General features: G+C 34.9%; 1 protein-coding gene and 1 long non-coding RNA gene across 2 annotated transcripts; one reads left to right on the top strand and one right to left on the bottom strand.

Annotated features, from left to right (window-relative positions):
- Positions 1-1460: 1460 nt before the first annotated feature.
- On the bottom strand, positions 1461-3602 carry LOC125201523 (glyceraldehyde-3-phosphate dehydrogenase, cytosolic-like). Its single transcript, XM_048099677.1, has 11 exons — positions 3528-3602; positions 3331-3431; positions 3094-3209; positions 2921-3020; positions 2688-2834; positions 2547-2607; positions 2381-2478; positions 2163-2305; positions 2012-2095; positions 1833-1922; positions 1461-1757 (listed from the first exon to the last, which is right to left on the bottom strand). The coding sequence occupies exons 1-11, from the start codon at positions 3553-3555 to the stop codon at positions 1712-1714; spliced, it is 1014 nt and encodes a 337-aa protein (XP_047955634.1). The 5' UTR covers positions 3556-3602; the 3' UTR covers positions 1461-1711.
- An 8864-nt stretch (positions 3603-12466) lies between these two features.
- On the top strand, positions 12467-13881 carry LOC125203151. Its single transcript, XR_007173304.1, has 4 exons — positions 12467-12525; positions 12628-12666; positions 13055-13186; positions 13340-13881. It is a non-coding gene; the product is annotated as an uncharacterized LOC125203151 (long non-coding RNA).
- The last annotated feature ends 8024 nt before the right edge of the window (positions 13882-21905 follow it).

Raw genomic sequence — 21905 nt, 5'->3', positions numbered from 1 at the left:
ATATATCAGTTTAAAATTTGAGTATAAGTTAGTGGAAAGTAAGTTTTATTTACTAAAAATTAAAAAAAAAGTGAAAAATATTGTGCAGATGGATCGAAATAGCAAAAGCATACAACATTTTATAGACAAAGGCAGTATAATTTTTAATATTCTTTCCGTTTCTTAAAAGAGAAACTTTAAAAATTGCACGAGTTTAAATTAACGTAAAATTGGTAAAATAAAAAAAGTCAGAGAAAAAAATAAGTAAAGTAAAAGAAATTAATAAAAAAAGTAGTGGATTTATGTTAGTGAATTGTATGGCTCATTTTAAGTGGAAAGTTTATATTTTTGAAAAACAGACTAAAATAGGATCGAAAGTATTTTTAGTTTTAGAAAACGAAAGAAATTTAAAATAATACATTGATTTTTAATTCATAATCATTATTTGGGAGAGGTGACCAAGTTGTTCAGGACACAAAATTGGTTACAACCCCTTTCTTTTCTGCACATTCTCTCTTAATACAGTCATTTTATTGAAAATATAGAGCAATAGCAATGCAAACCTTTATTTCACCACTTAAATTTTCATTGACATATATTTTCTATTCCCAATAGCAATGAATAGGAAAAAGACCGGAAATGAAAGTAGCCCCCACAAACTATGAGCTCTTTACAATAAATAATTGCTTCTGCGAAAGAATGATCCATAACTTATATCCAAGCAGCATATATACCTGTAGACGTATATCGATCCTGCCCATGCTACTACATTAGAACATTTAGATGCTACTTTTATACTATCAACATGATTAATGATCAAAGGGATATATCCCACCGTTAAATTCTTCAAATCATTGTCCCACATCGGCTTGATGATGATCCTAGCTTTTCTATATAAGTGTGGATAACCCTCCCCTTATGAAGCCTTTTAAGGGGTGAGTGGCTCATTTCTAATATGGTATCAGAGCTGGACCCAAGTCGATGATGGTTTATCTCTTTATCTCTTCTCTTGCCTACCCACGTGATGGAAGTCCGATGTGTCATTCCGGCCCACACGTGAGGGGGTGTGTTAAATTCTTCAAATCATTGTTCCACATCGGTTTGGTGATGATCCTAGCTTCTCTATATAAGTTTGGATAATCATCCCCCTTATGAGCCCTTTTAAGAGGTGAGTGGCTCATTTCTAATACCCACATTTAATCCTTCCTTACTAAGTTTAAATATATATTTTAGCAATTCATAACAAGACCCCAATTATTAATTAATCTTCCACATTTCTCATACTAAATTAATTTCAATGCTACTTAAAATATTTAATTAATTCTCAATTTTGTTAATTTTTGAATTGTTTATGATTTCTGCATCTCGAGGGCCTTCCATATTTTTATACTCCTACTAGAGTATGTTCAATTACATCATATTTTTGAGTTGAAACTTGAAGTAAATATTTGTTTTTGAGTTGTGAGTTGTAATATAAGAGGTACTAAAATCATTTCAACTTGTTTCAAATATCAGTAGAGGAATTAATGATTCCATTGCAACAAAATTTGGCAACACTAATAATACCACTATAAGCATGATGAAATCCAAGAGAAAAAACTTTGGTGATAGAGGGAAACTTATCCTCATCACAACAATTAAATTATTTCAAACTACCTAACCAATTTTGGAAACTGAGATAGATTAGCATGCCGACGAAATTATTACGCTCGTGCAAGGCAACATAACGAGGTCAAGCGACAGACGCCATGTGTCGGATCAAGTCCACAACGCGGTTGCTGCATATCCAACGCAACGTTACTAATTTACACTCCCAATTTATGATCAAGGTGAAGTTGAAGTTGTTTGTTTACCTGTAGCCCCATTCGTTGTCGTACCAAGAGACAACCTTAACGAAGTTCCCATTCAGCGCAATTCCAGCCTTGGCATCGAAGATGCTAGACCTGTTCAACACCAAGCAAATGTATGAGCAATGCAAGGAAACCAACATTATCATCATGTATAGTTATTTGTGTAGAGAACTCTGACTTACCTGCTGTCACTAATGAAGTCGGTTGAAACGACATCGTCTTCTGTGTATCCCAAAATCCCCTTCATTTTACCCTCAGATTCTTGCCTGCATAAAATGGTTGAGAAATGGCAAGGTAAAGAGTATTGAGAGAGAGGAGTGACATGTAGTATACTTGATAACAGCCTTGATCTCATCATACGAGGCTGCCTTTTCGAGCCTAGCAGTGAGATCAACGACTGAGACATCAACGGTTGGGACACGGAAAGCCATTCCAGTAAGCTTTCCATTTAGTGCAGGAAGTACTTTCCCAACAGCCTGTGAATTCATTCATTACACATTCATTTTCACAATGCATTTACTTACTTGAACAAACATGTTTTTAAAAGCTACCTTAGCAGCTCCAGTGCTGCTAGGAATGATGTTAAACGAAGCCGCTCTTCCACCTCTCCAATCCTTCATTGAAGGACCATCCACCGTCTTCTGTGTCGCTGAACAAAACAACGACACACGCTTAATTTATCGACCAAAATCACGAGATAATTGTAATTAGACATACCGGTCATGGAGTGCACAGTCGTCATCAGCCCCTCAACAATACCAAACTTGTCATTAATAACCTAAAACAACACAACTAAAAATCAGTAAATCGCGATTCGCTTCCTTGAAATGAAACAGTAACAGAGAGGGAAGAACGAACCTTGGCCAACGGGGCTAGACAGTTGGTAGTGCAACTAGCATTCGAAACGATATTGATGTCCTTCTTATATTCCTTCTCATTCACACCAACAACAAACATGGGGGCATCCGCGCTCGGGGCAGAGATTATAACCTTTTTCGCACCTCCCTAAATCATCACGAAGCCAACCCTCTCTCAAACTTACGCTAAACAACACGAACAAGCGAATAAAAATCATACTAGTATGCACACACCTTGAGATGTGCTGATGCCTTGTTTGTGTCAGTGAAAACTCCAGTCGACTCGACCACATAATCAGCTCCGGCCTGGCCCCATGGGATTTCCTCGGGGTTCCTATTCATACACCATCAACCAACTGAATTGTATGTAACTAGACGAGCTAGCAACGATGTGGATAAACGAATACCTCATGCCAAATACAGTCACCGGCCTGTCTCCAAAGAGCAAGGTCGTGGAATCCTTAACCTTCAGGTCGTGCTTCTTCCACGGACCGTGAACACTGTCGTATTTGAACATATACGTCTGTCACATTACATACATCAATTTCTTAGTTACAGCAACAGAGGATGATCAGCTCAATAAAATTAAAAAAAAATGACAATTATTCGATTCGAGCAAAAACAATGCAGAGAATTAAAACTACCATGTAATCAGTAGTGATGAATGGATCATTAACAGCAACAAGCTCAACATCATCACTCAACAGGGCAACTCTGGCGACCAGACGCCCGATTCTTCCGAATCCTACGCTCAATCATTTTTCGGTAAATTCATATAATTATGCATAATATCATCAAAATACATAGGGAAAAAAAGCAAAAAAAATGAAGGAACAATTACCATTAATCCCGATCTTGATCTTCGCCATGATGAAGAAAAACAGAGAGAAAAAGAGATTGGAATAGAGATTGTGTAGCAGAGTTTGAGTAGTGTGTGTATATATAGGAGTAGAAGAAATGTGGATTCAATGTGGAGCTTAGACATTAAACACGTGCTAATTATTTACTTGGATAACCGTTTTTCGCGGCAACTTTGTGATTTTAGTTTTACACGGTCTTAACCAATAATTAATGAATCACATATCATTTAATACTATGTGTTACAGATAATAAAAACTGTAGTTTTGTATTTTGTATGAATAATTCGAGAATGATGTGTTACCGATAATAAAAATAATTTCAATTTACGTATATAGGATAGGAGGAGAGTGTTATATTGCTAACTCAATACCTAATTGCTAACTACAACTAAATAATAGCCATTAGATATTCAAATTAAGGGCCTAGATCATCAACCAAGAAATATCAATACGATCAACAAAAAACGTCAATAAAGCCATATGATTAATTCCATAAAATATCAATAGGGGTATTAATGTCAATTAACTACATGTTTAGTTATAACTAATTTTTTAAAGAAATCCCAAAACTTTAAATTCATATAACATATATCAAATTAAAGATAATTTTATAAGGATTCCAACGATATCATATATGCATATGTTCCGACGTCAAAATTTGAAAAAAAAATCGAAATTTTTTCAATTTTTTCGTAAAGCAGAAATGTCAACATACTATATAAAATATATCAATATAATACATGTAGAATGTCAATATAAGCAATGGGTTAACATTCTTAAAGCATCGTGTTGACATTCTTAAAGCATTGTGTTGATATTTCCGAAACACTATATTGACATTTTCATCTAAAATCCTAATTTGACGTTTTTTATTATCTTTTTTGATTTTATTAATAAAAATGAAAATTACACGTGGCAAATTGTAGACCACACGTTTTCTAAAATCCTATGGTCTTAAATTAGTTGTAGTTAGCAATTAAATGATGAGTTAACAATTGATCACTCCTCTAGGATAGGATTTGTAAAAAAAAATTATCTAACGCCTAAATATAGCTCATGATATATACACAATTGAAAACCTATATCTGCATGTAGGAATATATTATGTCAAAAATAATTTCTCCGTTAAAATTCATCAGTTTTTCTAATTGTTGTTATATACGTATATGTGTGTGAAATAAGAAAGATTCCATTTAAGTATTACTTATCATTTCTATAATATATATAGCTAAATTAATATATGGTAAATATCCCTAAAATTCGCCGTCAAAATAAGCTGCCAAGATTACAATTTTATATGTAATCTTTTTATTTCCTAATCTCATTGGCTATATCAAATTTCAAATACAAGAAATACTATAAGCATCCTGCCTCTCTCTTCTCTTTATATTTTCTATTTTCTCGTCTCATTAACCAAAGGATGCAGATCATTGATAAGGTGCCAAATATATGTATATGATTATGATTGTAATCAATTAACCAAATTAATAATTTTTGTCTATTGCATTTTATCCTATGCATAAATTAGTTATTTATAACCTCCCAAAACTCACCTTTTAGGTCATCCGCAACGCTGTCTCTTATCCGTCTGTTAACCGTTTCATCTCTTCACTATTCATGAGCCCCACTGTACTTTTCAGCTCATCTCTTAACTAAGAGACAACACCCGCATCCCTCCATCTCTTAACCATCTCTTAACTATTCATTCAATTTCATTTTTTATTTTTAATTTCAACAAATTCAATTAATAAAAAACACGCTTCATTATAAATAAAATAAAATTACAATTTAAATACTTAAAAAAATAAAAAAGACATAATTAAAAAACTAGAAATTACAAATTGCACACTTAAACTCAAATAAAAAAAATGGAGGCAAAGAAGCAGAAGAAGGAGTTCTCTAGTGACGATCATCTAACGGTTGCCAAATTTTGCCCAAATGTGCTCCATTAGATCCTCCTGGAGTTGGGCGTGGGCGATAGAATCACGTGTCCTTGCCCGAATAGACAACCGCTCTTGCAAAGACGGATGCACTCCCGTTCGAGGCGGACTACTTGCGGTTGAGCTTCCCGGGGTTTCAGGGTCGAACCAATTTCCCGCCTCAAGTCCTTCGTCGGCGACAATCATGTTGTGCAAGATTATGCACGTATACATGAAGTCGACCATATTCTCATAAACCGCTGTCGAGCCGGGGCTTTGATAATGTTCCATCGAGCTTGGAGAACCCCGAACGCTCTCTCCACATCCTTGCGAGCAGACTCTTGCTTCTGCGTAAAAAGCGACTGCTTTTCGTCCACAGGCCTGTTGAACGTTTTCACGAAGGTTGGCCACTTCGGATAGATGCCGTCGACAAGATAGTACCCCATTTTATACTGGCGTTTGTTAGCGACGAAGTTGATGGCCGGCGCTTTACCATTCAGAACTTCAGCGAAGAGGTCGGAGTTGTTGAGCACGTTGACGTCGTTGTTCGAGCCGGGGACCCCGAAATACGCATGCCAAATCCATAGCCGGTAGTCGGCGACGGCCTCGAGTATAACGGAGGGGGTGGGTGCCTTTATGGCCGCTCGTGTATGACCCCCTCAACGCCACAGGGCAATTCTTCCATTGCCAATGCATGCAATCGACACTCTCGAGCATCCCGGGGAATCCGTGCACTTGTTCGTGAAGACGGAGCAGAAACTGACAATCTGCGGGGTTGGCTTCTTCAGAAATTCGGCGGTGAAGGCTGCCCGGACACTTTTGCAGAAATTCAACAAATAAAGTCGCCCAGTGGATTCTCCGACGTGCAGGTATTCGTCGAACGCATCCACCGTTTGTCCAGTAGCAAGCTGACGGATCGCCGCAGTACATTTCTGGAGCGTCGTGTGGCTAGGACGGCCAACAGCGTCGAACCCTTCTCTGAAGAACTCTTCCCGTGCCGCCAATGTACTCGCGATATGCAAAAATAGCGGGCGTGACATACGGAAACGGCGACGGAAGTAGATATCTCCCACACCGGGTTCGGACTGAAGTAATCACGTTCCAACCTTGCGGCGGCTTCCTCCCGGTTACGGTGGATGTATGTCCGGCGTCGCCTAGGAGGAGCGGCGCGGCGGCTTCCTCCTCCCTACGTCGATCTTCTTCTAGCGATTCTTCCATTATTCGACGCATTTGCTCAAATGGATCCATAATTGATTAAATTTGGGAGAAGAAAAAAATAAATGAATGATTTTATAGAAGTGATTGGAGAGGAAAGAAAGAGAGATGAGAGAATAGATGTGTGTTTGTGTGTAAAATGTAGAATGGAGAAGAGTATATATAGAATTAAAAAAAAAAAAAAAAGTTAAAACTATGACCGTTCAACGGTCATATTACCCCTTTTTTTATTTTTTATTTTTTTCGAAAAATCTGATTTTTTTTTTAAAAAAATTGAATTTTGACGTCATAAATCCGACGCCCACTCGCGGGTCGGCGAGTGGGCGTCACGCCAGCCGCCCGCGCGCGCCACGTGGCGTCGGGCGCGTGTCTCGCCAGCTCGAGGCTGGCCTCGCCGGGACGCGTCGGGTGTCGAGACATCTCGTCTCGTCGAAACGAGACGGGAGCCGCAACGCTGTCTCGATGCCGTCTCGTCTCGTCGAGACGAGACTGAGACTGCAACGCGGCAGCGTTGCGGATGCTCTTATATATGTATAGATAGATAGATAGATATATTTGCACGATCCATAATATAGATGGACAATAGTCACAATATATAACGCATGCGAAAGTCCATCTTTTTATAATTTTGAATTTAATTGGTACTACACATATACGCATATAGTTACATGTTCATGTTCGTAGTAATTTTAATTGTTTTTTATAATATTAAATATAATGACTATTTCCTGCAGCAATCATAGTATTATATTTTTTATGAGGTTTTGACATGATACAATGAATATTATTATTAGGAGTATTTTTATATTTTAACATAACAATTATTCATTTATGTAGTTAATGTGCAATACTAAAATTAAAAAAGAATTACATTATATAATTATTTATATAGACGATTTAATTTTTATCACTCAATGCTAATAAAGTTTAGTTATTATTTTTTATTTGGTGTAGAGTTATGTATATACTAACCCAAAATAATTCCATCTAAATCTTAAATGGGGTGCAATATTATTTTTAAATTTTAACACTAGCTTCTACTCTTCCACTCCTTCAAAACCAACTGACGCCATTCTCCTCTTCCACTCCTCTCTCTCTCTTTCAGCTCAATCAGCGGTTTTTTGCAGAAAAAACATTCTCCATCTAACAGCAGGTTCTGCCATTGATTAAATTTTGTTTTTTTTTTTGTTCTTTATATATCTATTCTATTTTATTCTTTATATATCCATCCTATTTTACAGAAGCTTCTAGCTTCTTAGCATATTTTAATCTCCTTTGTTGAATCTTTTAGTGTAGGTCCTTGCATGTACAAGATCTAGTTTGATTTATCCATTTCTCTCTCTTGTAATTTATAGGATTGAAGAAAATGGAGGAGATGTCAAAATTTCAGGAATCATGCAACACAAATACTACTTATACTCACAGTAATTGCTTACAATTTTCATTCAACCTGCCCTTTTGCATTTGTTGTCAAATTAGCAAAGGAATTATCAATGGAGATGCTATTTGCTTTTACAATTCTACCTTTTGCGTTTGTAGCTTATACAAGGCATCATTGGCGATGCAAGACAGAAACTCAAAATACAAATGGTAACTAACGCAAATTAATAATCTCCCATCTCTTCTATTTTGTTGCTAAAAAATTTTCCTTGTCTTGCTGATTATTTCTCACTTCAAAACGTATTACTTTACTTCTAATAAATGTCCCAATTTTTATGTTTTTAAGAAATTGTTTGACGTTACAAAAGAAAATGAGAAAAAAGTCTACTTTTAGATATTGGTTTTATAGTAACAAAATGTGAGTGAAATGAGTTAGTGGAATGTGCGATTCATTTACCTAAAAGTGAAATGGGACATTTATTAGCAAACAGATGAAAAAGGAAAAATGAGATATTTAATGTCGGATGGATGGAGTACTATCTTTAGGTTTCTGATGGTGTTGAAAAGTATTATAGTATTAGTTTCGTTATTTTTGTTGTTTTATCAGAACATGGAGGAGATGAAAAAGGCGAACCCGAGGATATGAGAGTTGTTATTGGCAGCTCGATTTTTGCAATTGGTCCGGTCTCGCTTAAACCAAACATCTTTAGGCCTGTTCCTGCACCTGCAACACCAGACATCGTTGCTAGATATGACAAAGCTTCTGCTACGGATGCTAATGAGTGCTCACATTTGAAAAAAAGAGCATGCCGCAGATCATTAAATCTTGGTACGAGTGAGAACGGGAACGAGGCTAAGGATATTGCGCGCCCTCAGAATAACATATTGATCAGTAGTATATACTAACTTTTTTACTCATTTTCCTTATAAAGTCAAACAATTTCTTTAAAACTCATGCCGAGTCAAACTGTGTCTTTAATTGGCAAACAGAGGGAGTCTTAGTTTTGTTGTTTTTATTGTTTTTTCAGAACATGGAGATGAAAAAGGCGAAGCTGAGGATGTACAAGTTGTTATTGCCAGCTCGATTTCTGCACTTGGTCCAGTCTCATTATCCACGACTCCTGGACCAAGCTACGGTGTTCCTGCACCCGCAACACCAGACAACGTTGCTAGACATGGAAAAGCTTCTGCGACGGATGTTAACGAGTGCTCACATTCGGAAAACAGAACATGCTACATATCTTTAAATCTTGATACGAGTAAAAATGAGTACAAGGCTAAGGATATTGGGCGTCCCCAGATTCTTCTCGCGTATAGGAGAAGACATGCAAAGGTTCAGGCCACTCAGAAGGAATCATTCGATAGACAAATTAAGTTGTTTATGTCACGCATGAATGATATCCAAGGTAACGGTTATCATATTTTTATATCTGGCTTCAGCTGATTTTTGTGTAATGAAAAAAACATTTCTTGATTTGCCTACAAATCTTCTAGGTGAAAGAAAATTTTCCGAGTGGAAAGGTTCGGTCATGGACTCTATAGTTGGAGCATATCTTGCACAAAACGTGAATGATGCGATTTCAAGGTCGACTACTACTCATTCCTTTTGTTTCATTTCATCGTTAAGTTTTTTTTTTCATGCCTCTTCTAAAAGTTGTATACTTTTTTGCAGCCCGGCCTTCATGTTGCTAGCTGCTAAATTTCCTACAAATGCATCTAGTGATGTGCATAAGGGGAAATGGGTTAAAAATGATAAACCTTTGAGGATGAGAACCAAAACAAAACATAACCCTGCACTTTTGAATGATATGAAAGATTGTCACTCCAAATATCAGAACAAGAAGAAGATGTACGAGGCATCAGACGCTGTAGACTGGGATTCGGTTAGAAGGGCCGGAGTCGGAGAGATATCTAAGGCCATTAAGATAAGAGGACAGAACAACAACTTGGCTGGAAGGATAAAGGTTTGTTGGGAGCTAAAAATCAAAATTCTCCTATCACAAGTGATGCTAAAATTAAAATACTCTACATGTAATTAAGAATTTACGTTTCTTGTGCAGGATTGCCTTGATAAGTTAGTTGATAACTTCGGGAGCACGAACATGGAGTGGATAAGAGACGCTCCGCCTCTAAAAGCAAAGTAAGTTTTGTAACAAAAGTATTAGAATTGCACAAATGTTAGGTGCATGGTCATTTTAATGGAAGCATTTCATCTTATAGTTTGAGTCTTCCGTTGTAGGGAATACTTGATGAACATATATGGGCTGGGATTGAAAAGTGTGGAGTGCATACGCTTGTTAACACTACGACATAAAGCATTCCCGGTAAGGTTCTATTTAAAGTATCATTTGCATGCCTTTCGCCATATATTATCATACAAAGAAAAACTACTTCTTTCTCGATTAGATTGACAGGAACGCTGGACGAGTGGTCTTACGCCTCGGATGGTTTCACCTGCTGAATGAGTATGAGATATTTAACTAACTAATTTTGAATATGTTCCCATTGTTTCTTTCATTCAATGTTGATTAGTTTTATTATTATTATTATCATTGTTTTGGTATCCGAAATTGGTTCCTCAAAGCAAAGGAAAAGAGAATCCGGAGATGAACGCGATACAGATGCATCTTTGGCCGCATCTATCTCATCTTGAGTGGTCGACACTGTACGTTCTTACAATCCGCTCGATAAGTCGACCCTAAAATGTTCTTTATTTCTAAGGAGCTCTTGTACCTCAACTGCAGGTATGAACTACACTGCCAGCTCATCACTTTTGGCAAGGTAGGACACAATATGTTTGTTTAGAATGAAAGTTTAGCAATTTGATTTTTTTAAAAATTGATCACTTTATTGCAAAACATTATTAGGTATTCTGTACAGGAACGAACCCTAATTGCTCCGAGTGCCCAATGCGAGAAGAATGCACGTACTTCGCATCCGTTCAAGCGAGGTTTCCTTATATATATACTTTATATCATGAAAATAAACAATCATTTGGTCTAAATGAACTGATCTCACTTGATTAAAGTGCATGTAGTGCTGAAGTAAAATCGAAAGGAAGCATAGAAATGGACATAGAAGATTATGGTCTCATGAGGCCTCAAACTAGGCTTCATGCCTCAGAAATGGAATCTATCCGAGTGGTCAAGAAAAGGAAGAACTCTTCGAGAACAGAGCATACATCAATCCAAGTGGTGAAGAAAAGGAAGAACTCTTTGAGAACAGAGCATCAAGTGTAAGTTTGATAAGTCATCTCATACCGAATTTCAATATGTCAATTTTTTTATGAATACGAGCTATTGTTACAAGTTTTTTGATTATCTCTCTTCAATCCGACTAGTATAAATTTTTTATTTCATGACTATTGATTACAGATATGTGCTTCCAAGTGGTCACTCTCTTTTGGCTGAGGTGAGTTCCTCTGAAATGTGGATGTTAACTTGAGTATATGCCATGACCAAAAATCCAAAGAGAGCTGTTCAGTTTTAGTTAATAGGAACCAATATTTACCCATTTCCATCTGCGTCCGGTCCCTCTGATTGGCACCAAACTGTAACGATGGTAAATTTAGTACTAGTATTTATTTATTCTAAACCACGAAAAGTCCTAAAGGATTATATATTCATTATATTTATATACTCCATATCTTTGATTGATCATGAATTTATCATGGTTTTATTCTTTTCTTGGATATTTTGGATAATATTTTTTATACACTTAGATAATATAGTTGGGTTAACCACGAAGTTTGTTTTGGTTTGAAAAAGACTTCGGTCGTTTTGGTTGAAAATTTTGAAAACTTTGGTTAGTCCGGTTTTAGGACTGGGGTTAGGTTGAAAACATACCAAAGGTGTTCACCTTATCGGTATTTAGAAAGACTGCTAACCACAATTTTTTGTTGTGCAGCTAGAGTCGATACAGCTTGGCCTTGGTGACGATCCATGTCTACTTGCCGTATGGACTCGAGGTAGATGGTTATAATCATAACTTATAATTTAGGTACCATTTTATCATAACTTAATTTATTCTCTGTGTCAGAAAATCTTGAAAAGGATGGGTGTATACCCGAGGAAGATGCAGTTTACGGGACACTTCTGGTTAGAGATATCGAAAAATTTTCAATTTTCAACAACTGCTCTACCATGAATTCTGTAGATGTATAATTTAATCGTGCAATGCAAACATGTACCTTCAGATACCTGCCCGGGCTGCAACTGGAGGAGCATTTCCACTTAATGGGACATTTTTCCAATCTAACGAGGTGATTTTGCTGTTCTTATTCATCGTAATCGAGCATACCTTCAACCTAGTCATTAGTGTCTTTTACCTAGTTGTTTTCTTCGCGAGCAGGTTTTTGCTGATGACGAAACTAGTGCAGTCCCAATTAAAGTTCCAAGGGCGTTGCTGTCGGATCTTTCAACCACGACGTTATACTGTGGAACCAATACATCATCGATATGCAAAGGTTAGAATACCTAATGTGTTGAAAGTGTATGTAGTATATGTAGGAAAGGTGTTTTGAATTTGTATTTTTACCTTATTTCTTGTGATGTTGTATTAAATGCAGGAATGAAATGTGATGAAGTACGCAAATGCTACAAAAGTGGTAAGAAATACTACTAACAAAATATAAGTCATTTGGAAGATAGTAAGGATAAAACACTAATTATAAATGATACCCTCTCCGTTCGCTAATAGTAGTCTCTTTTTGCCATTTTGGTCCATTTGCGAAAGAAGTCTCATTTTTATTCTATGAAATGATATGCTATTATAGTATTCCCTCTGTCCTCAAATAATAATTTTCTTTTTCTATTTTAGTCCGTTTTACAAAATTAGTCCATTTTCATTTTTGATATGCTTTTATCTCTTATGCAATGTCTTATTTGTTACTAATTGATGATACTCCAATCACTTTTTCTCTTTATCTTTCTCTTATTTTATCAACTTCACAATAAAACTCATGATGACCATTTGGATATATTAACTTCACTCAGGTTTTGTATGCTTTCGCGGGATCGATTTGAAAACGAGGGAACCGAAACCTCTCCCGCCAAAATTCCATAATCAAGCTCCTTCGAAGGCCGCGAAAACCGCGAAGCGTAGTAGCACAAATTAGACTTGGAATGGTAATAAATAACGTCTACTTATATTTCGTACTTATTTTGAACAAATTTAATTAGTACTCCTAGTAGTAAGTGATTTCTTTGCTTACTTGCTTTTGTGCTATTATATTAAAGCAATGACAAAGTATATAAATTGTGGACTCTTCTTAATCATAGAAAAGAGAAAGAAGTGGCATCTTTGCTCGGGAGAAGAAATGGCATCTTTGCTCGGGACATGGTTCCAGTCCAAGAGGTCATCAGAGGCATATGAATGGTTCCGGCCTAAGGGAGAGCTTAAATTTTGGCCAAAACATGTGTAGAAGGGGTACATTCCGCCTAAGTACTCCTTCACAACCTGGCAAGCCATCAATGGAAGACTATGGACACGAGATAGATTCACATGACTGGCGGATGTAGGTGGGGTCACGTGGGGTCGGCCGACCCCACCGCCGGCCCCAGCGACCCGCCGTAAAATACCCTCCAGCAGCCTCCGACCCCACGGCATCCAAACCCCTGCCCCGTCGGCCTACTCGCTGGTTCTTCTGATTTTCGCCGCTACTATTTCTTTGATTTAGAAATGGGCCTTTTTATTTGACTTAAAATACTTTTGGTTTTACAGTCCATAGATATACAAAAAGTAAATGTATGTCAGCATTTGTTCCATTATTTCAGTTCCAAACTAAGTTAATGCAATTACGCAAAATCAAATTTTAAGTGTAACGGAAGCCACTGTTTTAGGTTATAAGAAATCAAAGAATTGTGATATATGCATAACAATTATTATTATTTATTTTCTCTTACTTTATAGTAAGGTTCAAATTTAAAAATTCGTAATTTTGTAACTACTATATGTCATAATTTAAATAGATATGATAATTGTCTTTGATTTTTTTTCATTATAGATTAAAGTGATTTGTTTTAAAAAATTTAATGTATTAATTATGTTATTTCACTTATAGGTTGATGGAAAAAAAATCCAAAAAAATCTTGAGTTTCTACTAGTTCTTTTAATGTTGAATAAGAACTACAATAATTAGAAAATCATGTGGCAGTTGATAACAATCCAACAACATTGAAACCGATGTAAGAGAAATTAAGGTCGATCATGAATTATGAAAGTCTATTAATAATTTTGATGTGAACATTTGAGATCGTATTTGTAGAATATATGTATTACGAAATAATTTTGAGTTGTTTTCAAAATATGAATACTCGTAGAAGCCAAGTATCTCACACAACATAAAAATATTGATATTTATATTTTATGTAATTTTGTTAAACAAATAATTATTTAAAATCTAGACATTCTAGAGTTGGAGAACACCATGGAGTTCACGATTCACAGTTCTTTTGGTGTAATTCATTTTAGTATGTTTGGCTAGATCTCCTTCGTTGCTCCAAATATGTTGTAGGGTGACATGTTGGATACTTTGATGATTTTATGGTTTAATTTACGTGTGATTCTTGTTTATGAATTGTCTAATTATTCTACTAGTCTTGAGACGTCTAGATAGGTTGAATTTTGTAGCCATTATTCTATTGCCTCTTTAGCATAGATTTTGGTCATTACTTATATGCAAGGAACTCGAGATTTGATACTTGTTCTGAGAGAAATTCTCGAGTGGATCGATAGTTTTTATCTATTAAAATTGGTTTTGGTGTCCGTTGCGCTTCTGCATGGGCATTAAGTTAATATATGATTTAATTATCGTGTTTGACAATTGAAGAAACTAATCTAAAGCTTGCTACAAGAGCTAGTAGTGGTGGTAGGTTAGTGAGTAGAACTTGGGAGACAATACGTGTTTAGCTTATCCAAGATATACAATTCCCTTGATGTGTTCAAGGGATAGGGAGCGTAAAACAAACTTAATCCTCTTAAGCATAGTCTTGATCGTAGTATTCCATCGAAGTATCCCAACTCATATGCCCAAGACATATAGGAGCAATGCTTTCTTCTTATCCTATTTTCTAAAGTTTGTGTTTATCTTTGTGTGTTTCATCACCTCTTTTTCAAATTTTATTTTATCAATCTCAAATTAAATAACCTACACATCTATGTGGTTCGACACTGTTTACTACAACTACATCTGTGCTCTTGCAGAAAGATTGTAATTTTAGAGCTATTTGATATACTTGTGTGTTATTAGTTCATTGATATAAAAGCTCGAAAAATACACATCGTTGATTATGAACAACCACAAAACATTCCTTGCGTGGGTTGCTTTAAACTTCGTTATTCAAATATTGTCAGGATTGATCCTGATTCGAAATTCGGAAGGAATGCGAAGAGAGAATAAAATAGGAGAAAGATTAAAAATGTGTTACTTTTGCTAAAAATGTAGAGTCAATAATTTGTAATGGAACAACAAAAAAGGCAAATAAATCACTTGTAGTGGACTAGAGAGAGTACTAAATTATGATTATATGTGCTCTTCATAATTTTTATCTTAATTGGTGTCTGGTGTATTGAGGGGAAGGAGTGTGCTCAGTGGCATAAATATGTTGATCGTTCTTTACAAGTCATTTTTACCTTCATTAATTCTTGATATGATTTATGACCTTACATTTAAGAAACAACAAATTTTAGAAGTGTGCATGACATGTGTGTTTGGTTTCTTATTACCACTTTTCTAGCTAGTGCCTTTTCTCTGTAAGAGAAATTGACTTATTAAAATTGAATGTCGTTAGAGAAAGATGGATTACTGTCTCAAATCTTTTGTATTTCTGTGCATGTTAGATATGGATTACGTAAAAGTCCGACATTTCTAGGGTATAATAAATACAGCGACTGTTAACTTGGCGAACTTAAAGCGACAAGAATGTAGACTAGGGTTTCATTTAAAGAGATTTGACCAAGTGTTTAATGAACTGTCAAGGCAATAAGTCAACGGCTCAATCACGAAAACAAGATTTAATAGAATCATAGGCTAAGCTCAAAAGTCAAGAGTTTATTGTAATTTCAACAAAACGCAATAATTCAGCATATTCCAATTCAAAGAAATAAGTTTGAATCAACCAAAGATAAATAAGTTTCAAAATATTCAGCGGAAACAATCCAAGAGAAAGCGGAGCCATGTATGAAGACACGACTACACTTAAAGTACCAAACATCCATTTTATTCGATTCGACTGTCTCAACACCACCGACCGCCCGTCGCCACTCAACCTGCACATAGGGAAAACACATGCAGGGCTGAGTATTTTAAACATACCTAGTGGACTCATGCCAAAACATTTTATAGTTATGCCACCCTTACCATAGTGAACTCGAGGTTTAGCATTTAATTTAAAAGATAGAATCAAGTATCACAAAATATTTCATGGACTGGCCAGTCAAACAATACCTCTCATTTTCTCATCAATCAATAATATCATGGTGCAACGAAGTGTGGCCACACTTTCGCCCACGAGACCGGCCGACTAGCAAGGACGGCTCCCGATCTCCCGTGTACACTAGCCTGATAGGGTTTGCGGCCCTACTCAGACTCAAATTCGTTTATATAGCCCTATAGCCTAATGGAGCACACTCGCAAACTAGGCATCAGGCACACACAATATCCAAAATAATCATAGGCATGACATAACAGTTTAATCCACCCTTATTGCTCCACTTTCATAAATTTGCAACATAAGAGAGAGTTTAGAATAAAGCCCACCTCGATTTCCTTCGATTTCAAGTTCGTACTTCTTCTTGTTATCACACCGAGAACGCGAGCTATCACCTTTAGTTCATGTATTTCAAATAAGTCTCAATCATGGATCAAAATCATGCATGTTCTCACGTTTCCCTTTTTCCCGTCGATTATTTTCAATATTTCATTCAAAATCAAAGTACGATTATCATATCGTTTTTATTCACACAACAACTCTAGATTTATCATCAAATCGTGTCACGCATGAGTGTTTCCCACACACAACACACGTGTGCACGCATACCGAGGCGTGCACACACACACGGTCACACACACACATACACGGTCACACACACACACATGCATCCAAAATCATCGATTAATTTTCCCCTTCACTCGATCTAAATGCATGTGGACTCAAGAACACCGATTGATCGGTAGAAGAAGAGAAGATCAAAATAAAAAATACCTTTTCAATAGAATAATCGGTAGGAAACAAGTAGGATCTTGATTCTTCAACAAATTCTCGAATTTCAGCTTCAATTCTTTACACAAGATGAAGAAATAATGGAGAAAGTAGAAGAAAAATTTGAGAGAGAGAGTGGGAGAGAGATCGGCGAGAGAGAGGGAGAGAGAGGGCGATTTCTGTGATGCTAAGGTTTTGACTCTCCCTATTATATTTATAGAGTGCAAGATATAATCCAATAATTAAATAAATCAAGATTTGGAGGAGATTTGATGGGTGATTGGCGTTATTTCTAGTGAGAAATAAGGGGGAATTCGAATTTCATGCTATCTAATTAGCATGTAATTTTATTTGGATATTTTACGGAGCAGAATAAAATATCACGGAGCAAGAATAAAAATAATAATTCTCCCCAATTAAATAGGAATAGGCGTGATTTTCAATTCCTACTCCAAGGAATTAATTAAAATCCTAATTTAAATAGGATATGACAAGATCTTCTTAGATTTGGCAAGATATGCTAGAATATTTGAATTTATTTATAGAAGAGAATAAACAAGGTATCAAATAATATAACAATAAAATCCCTTCTCCCATAAAATTAGGAGATTTCGAAAATCTCCATATTATGATAGGGGTTTCAAAAATCTCATCAAATAATTAAGGAATAATCGGACTTTGGATTTAATTTGGATAATTATCCCAAGCAATAATTAAATCCAAGAAAAATAGGATTTCCTTCCAATAAATAGGGGTGGTCGAAAATTCCACATAATTAAATAATGCTCATATTAAATTCTCACTCATCCCTTAGGAAAATAATTCGCCACAATATTATTTCACCCCACATCAAAATATTCACAAATTCGAATTTCACCTCCACTTCACATTTCCCAACGACTTTGACCATTCCATGGTCACGTCATAATTTCCACGATATTGACTATTCAATAGCCACGTCACATATTCAACAAGTTTGACTATTCAACTCAAACTCAACTCAATATCGCAATTAGGTCACAAAGAATATTGCAATAAATCACTCATCATTTAATTACACATATATCATAGCATTAAAAACATTTAATGCAAAAATTTTCACATCTCAAAAATTAGGGTTCGAAAAAAGTGGGACGTTACATATTACTTAGTACTTACTTTACTTTTAAATCTACTAATGTGGATTTCTTGCTGTAGTTTGATGATTTGGTATTAAGAAAAATCATTTAAGTGGATGATTATACTTATGTACTTATTGTGCAAGAATTGATCAATTCTTTCTAGTTTTTGTGGGTTGGTAGTTCCAACAGGATTTATTTCAATGTGATTCTATGATCCATGTTTTTGGATTTTGTGTGGAACAGGTAAACTTTCTTGATAATTTTAATTGATGATAGGTTTTTCATACTAGTGATTTGGTTCAATTCATGTGTAATGGGTTGGTTAGGGGTGGTTCTCAATTGTTAATAGAGATAATAACTACTCCATTCGTTTCTTAAAAATAGAGACATTTGAAATGACATGGATTTAATGCAAAATTTGGCAAAGTAAGAGAGAGGGAGAGGAAAATTAGTAAAGTAAGAGAGAGAGAAAAAATTAATGGAACTAATGTTAGTGGATTATGAGGCCCACTTTATTAGGGAGGTGTATAAGGGTGTAAAGATTTCCAAAAAAAGAAAGTTTGAAAGTTGCTATTTTTAAGTAACGGACTAAAAAGGAAAGAATTGTTATTTTTAAGAAACGGTGGGAGTATTTAAATTATAAAGTTTGGTCAAATTCTTGTTCGTTCTATAAAGTTTGAAATTGGAATGTTAAATCACGAAGTTTCAATTTTCCTCAATTGTCTCATCTAGGCACAAATCAACATCATTTAGTGATATTAAAAACAACAATAGAAATAAGAAAATAAAGGATTATAAAAGAGAAAATATTTATTTTAATGAAACGCATCGTTTTGAATGAGACATTTGGAAAAAGACGACATTTTTTGTGCATGAATGGGACATTTGGAAAAAATTGAAACTTCGTGATTTAATATTTCAAATTCAAACTTTATGGAACAGATCAAAATTTGACCAAATTTTATGATTTAAATGGCTATTAACTTTTGTTAATAATATAGCTATTTATTTTCACTTGTACCATAAATCACAATTTCAAATTATTCTTCTAAAGTTGATTTTTTAGCTTGGCTTGCAAATGCAAAAATATGATAAGTAGAAACCAAGGTTTTGACTTTCTCAAATTGACTAAAGATTAATAATGCAGTCATCACATATCCCATATTCTTGATTTATCCAACTTAGCTACATTTCCAAGTCTAATCATTTTATCTCGTTATAACTTATAGGTCTCATGATTTATACTATTTGAATTATCAAGCAACTGAATTTATAAAATTTAAATTAAAATATGTGCTCCAAATATCTTGATTTGAAAATTGACAAATGACAACCATCTACGATGATGCCAAATAATTTATTTTAAATATAGCTTAAAAATTCATCTATTTATATTCTAATGTAGAAGTGTGCGGTTTTATTCCGACCGGCATTCTGGGCCATGTTATCGAGTTATCCAATCTGGTTGGTCCAGATTTTTGTTGAACCAAATCGGTAATTAATTGTCGGTCTGAAACTGGCGGAAATGCTTAGATCTGAAATGAGGATTGACTACTGCTAACAATATTCTAAAATTAAGTTATACTGTAATAGTTTGTGTAATTGCGATGTAAAGTTCACTTAGATATTTAGGTTTGCAAAATGACACGATGTTCTTAGAGTTGTTTGCTTCAAATTTTTCTAGGACGTTGTACATGTTTTCACAATGGTGATGTGTCATTCTTGTTTGGATCAGCCGCAATCAATTTCGCACACCGATTACATTTGACTTTTGTTGTTCTTCTGGGGCGTTCCCTCTTTAAAGATGATTAAGGGTTTTGGGTTTAAGGTATTTTGTCCACACGTTAGATTTCATTCTGATATTTTCTGTTTTCTTGGTATTTTTTTCTTTATGTTTATGTAGGTTATACTTCCTCCGTTCCAACTGAGTAAGTCATATTCCTTTTTAAGATGTCCCAACTAAGTTGAGTCATTTCCTCTTTTGACAAAAAAAAAACATCAATTCAGTTTTACTTTATCCATCATCTACTTTACTCTCTCTTTACCATTCCTACTTTATTCCCCTCTCCTACTCTTCAACACAATTTCTTAATCTCTGTGCGCAAAAGTTTTGACTCAACTTAGTTGGGACGAAGAGAGTAATTCTTTATATTTACTGTCTTTAACATATTTTCATCTTGATCAAATTCTAAAATATTGCTAGCGTGTGTTTCATTACGAGATTCAAATATCTTACACAATTTATACAAAAAAGGTTAATACTAGTTACACATACACACTATACTCAAACAACACCATATAAATACAAACACACAATAACACACATACACACAACAACAATAACACACACGACATCACACATACACACACAACACACCTATACGCACACACCCAGTGGCGTATCCAGGATTTTGGATTCGGGGGTACGAAAAAATATCTGAACAATCTTTTTCATTGTCTTAAATACAAATGTCTTGTATAGACGCGAATATAACGACTAAACAAGAAATATTATATAGTTTAGAAATAAATTTTTTGGACATAAAATATTTGAGTAACGTTTTAATCACTTTTTATAAGATAATAGTACTAATTTTTAGAAGTGAACCTTGTGAAAATAAATAATTTAAGCAAAATATCTATATTTTTTATTTTGTAGATATTTTATTAGTTATAAATGTTTCATATAGATATGAATATAATTGCTACACCATTGTTAAAATAGTTTATAAGTAATTTTTTTATTAGTTGAGAATTTAATAAAGAAGTATATAAACTTATTATTTCTATTGTTTTAGCAAAAAAAATTACATCTATTCTTTCAATTGTTTGAAAAAAACTAAACAAAAAAAAGAAGTAAATCCATTATTTTAAAGAAGTAAAAGGCTATAGAACTTTTAATTATTTGTATAAAATAAAACATGACAAAAGTAAACAAATTGTATTAACGAAACAAAACAGAAAAAAATTTGAAATAAGTAAAATGATATAGAAACTTTAATTGTTAGAATAAAAGAATTGAGAAGAAAATGGTATAAAATCAAAACATAAAAGAATTGAGAAAAAAAAAAGGTATACAAATCAAAGAATGAAGAATCAAAACATAAAAAAAAGATGAGTTCAGCAGCTAAGAGGATTCGACCTCAGACCCTAAGCTTTGAAAATGGAGAGCACAACCACTTGGCCTAAGAAATATTTTGATGAAAGTATCTCAATACATGGTATTAGTATTCTAATTTGGGGGTACAGTTGTACCCCTTTTTCCAAGGTGGATACGCCACTGCACACACCCCTCTACACACACAACACACTTAGGGGGTGTTCGGTTGCCAAGATTAAATCTCATAATTAAATATGTATTATGTTTGGTTCATAAGATTGAACCATACAACTTAATCCTAGATGGATAGTCTCATGATAATTAATCATAGCTTCCCTCTCCAACTAAAATAATCCCACAACTTAATCCTAGATGGATAGTCTCATGATTATTGTCATGAAAACTGAACGCCACCTTAATACAC

Source organism: Salvia hispanica, chromosome 1 (assembly GCF_023119035.1).
Source record: "Salvia hispanica cultivar TCC Black 2014 chromosome 1, UniMelb_Shisp_WGS_1.0, whole genome shotgun sequence".
NCBI lineage: Eukaryota > Viridiplantae > Streptophyta > Magnoliopsida > Lamiales > Lamiaceae > Salvia > Salvia hispanica.
Note: the sequence above shows the minus strand (reverse complement) of the source record. Positions and strands in the feature narration are given on the sequence as shown.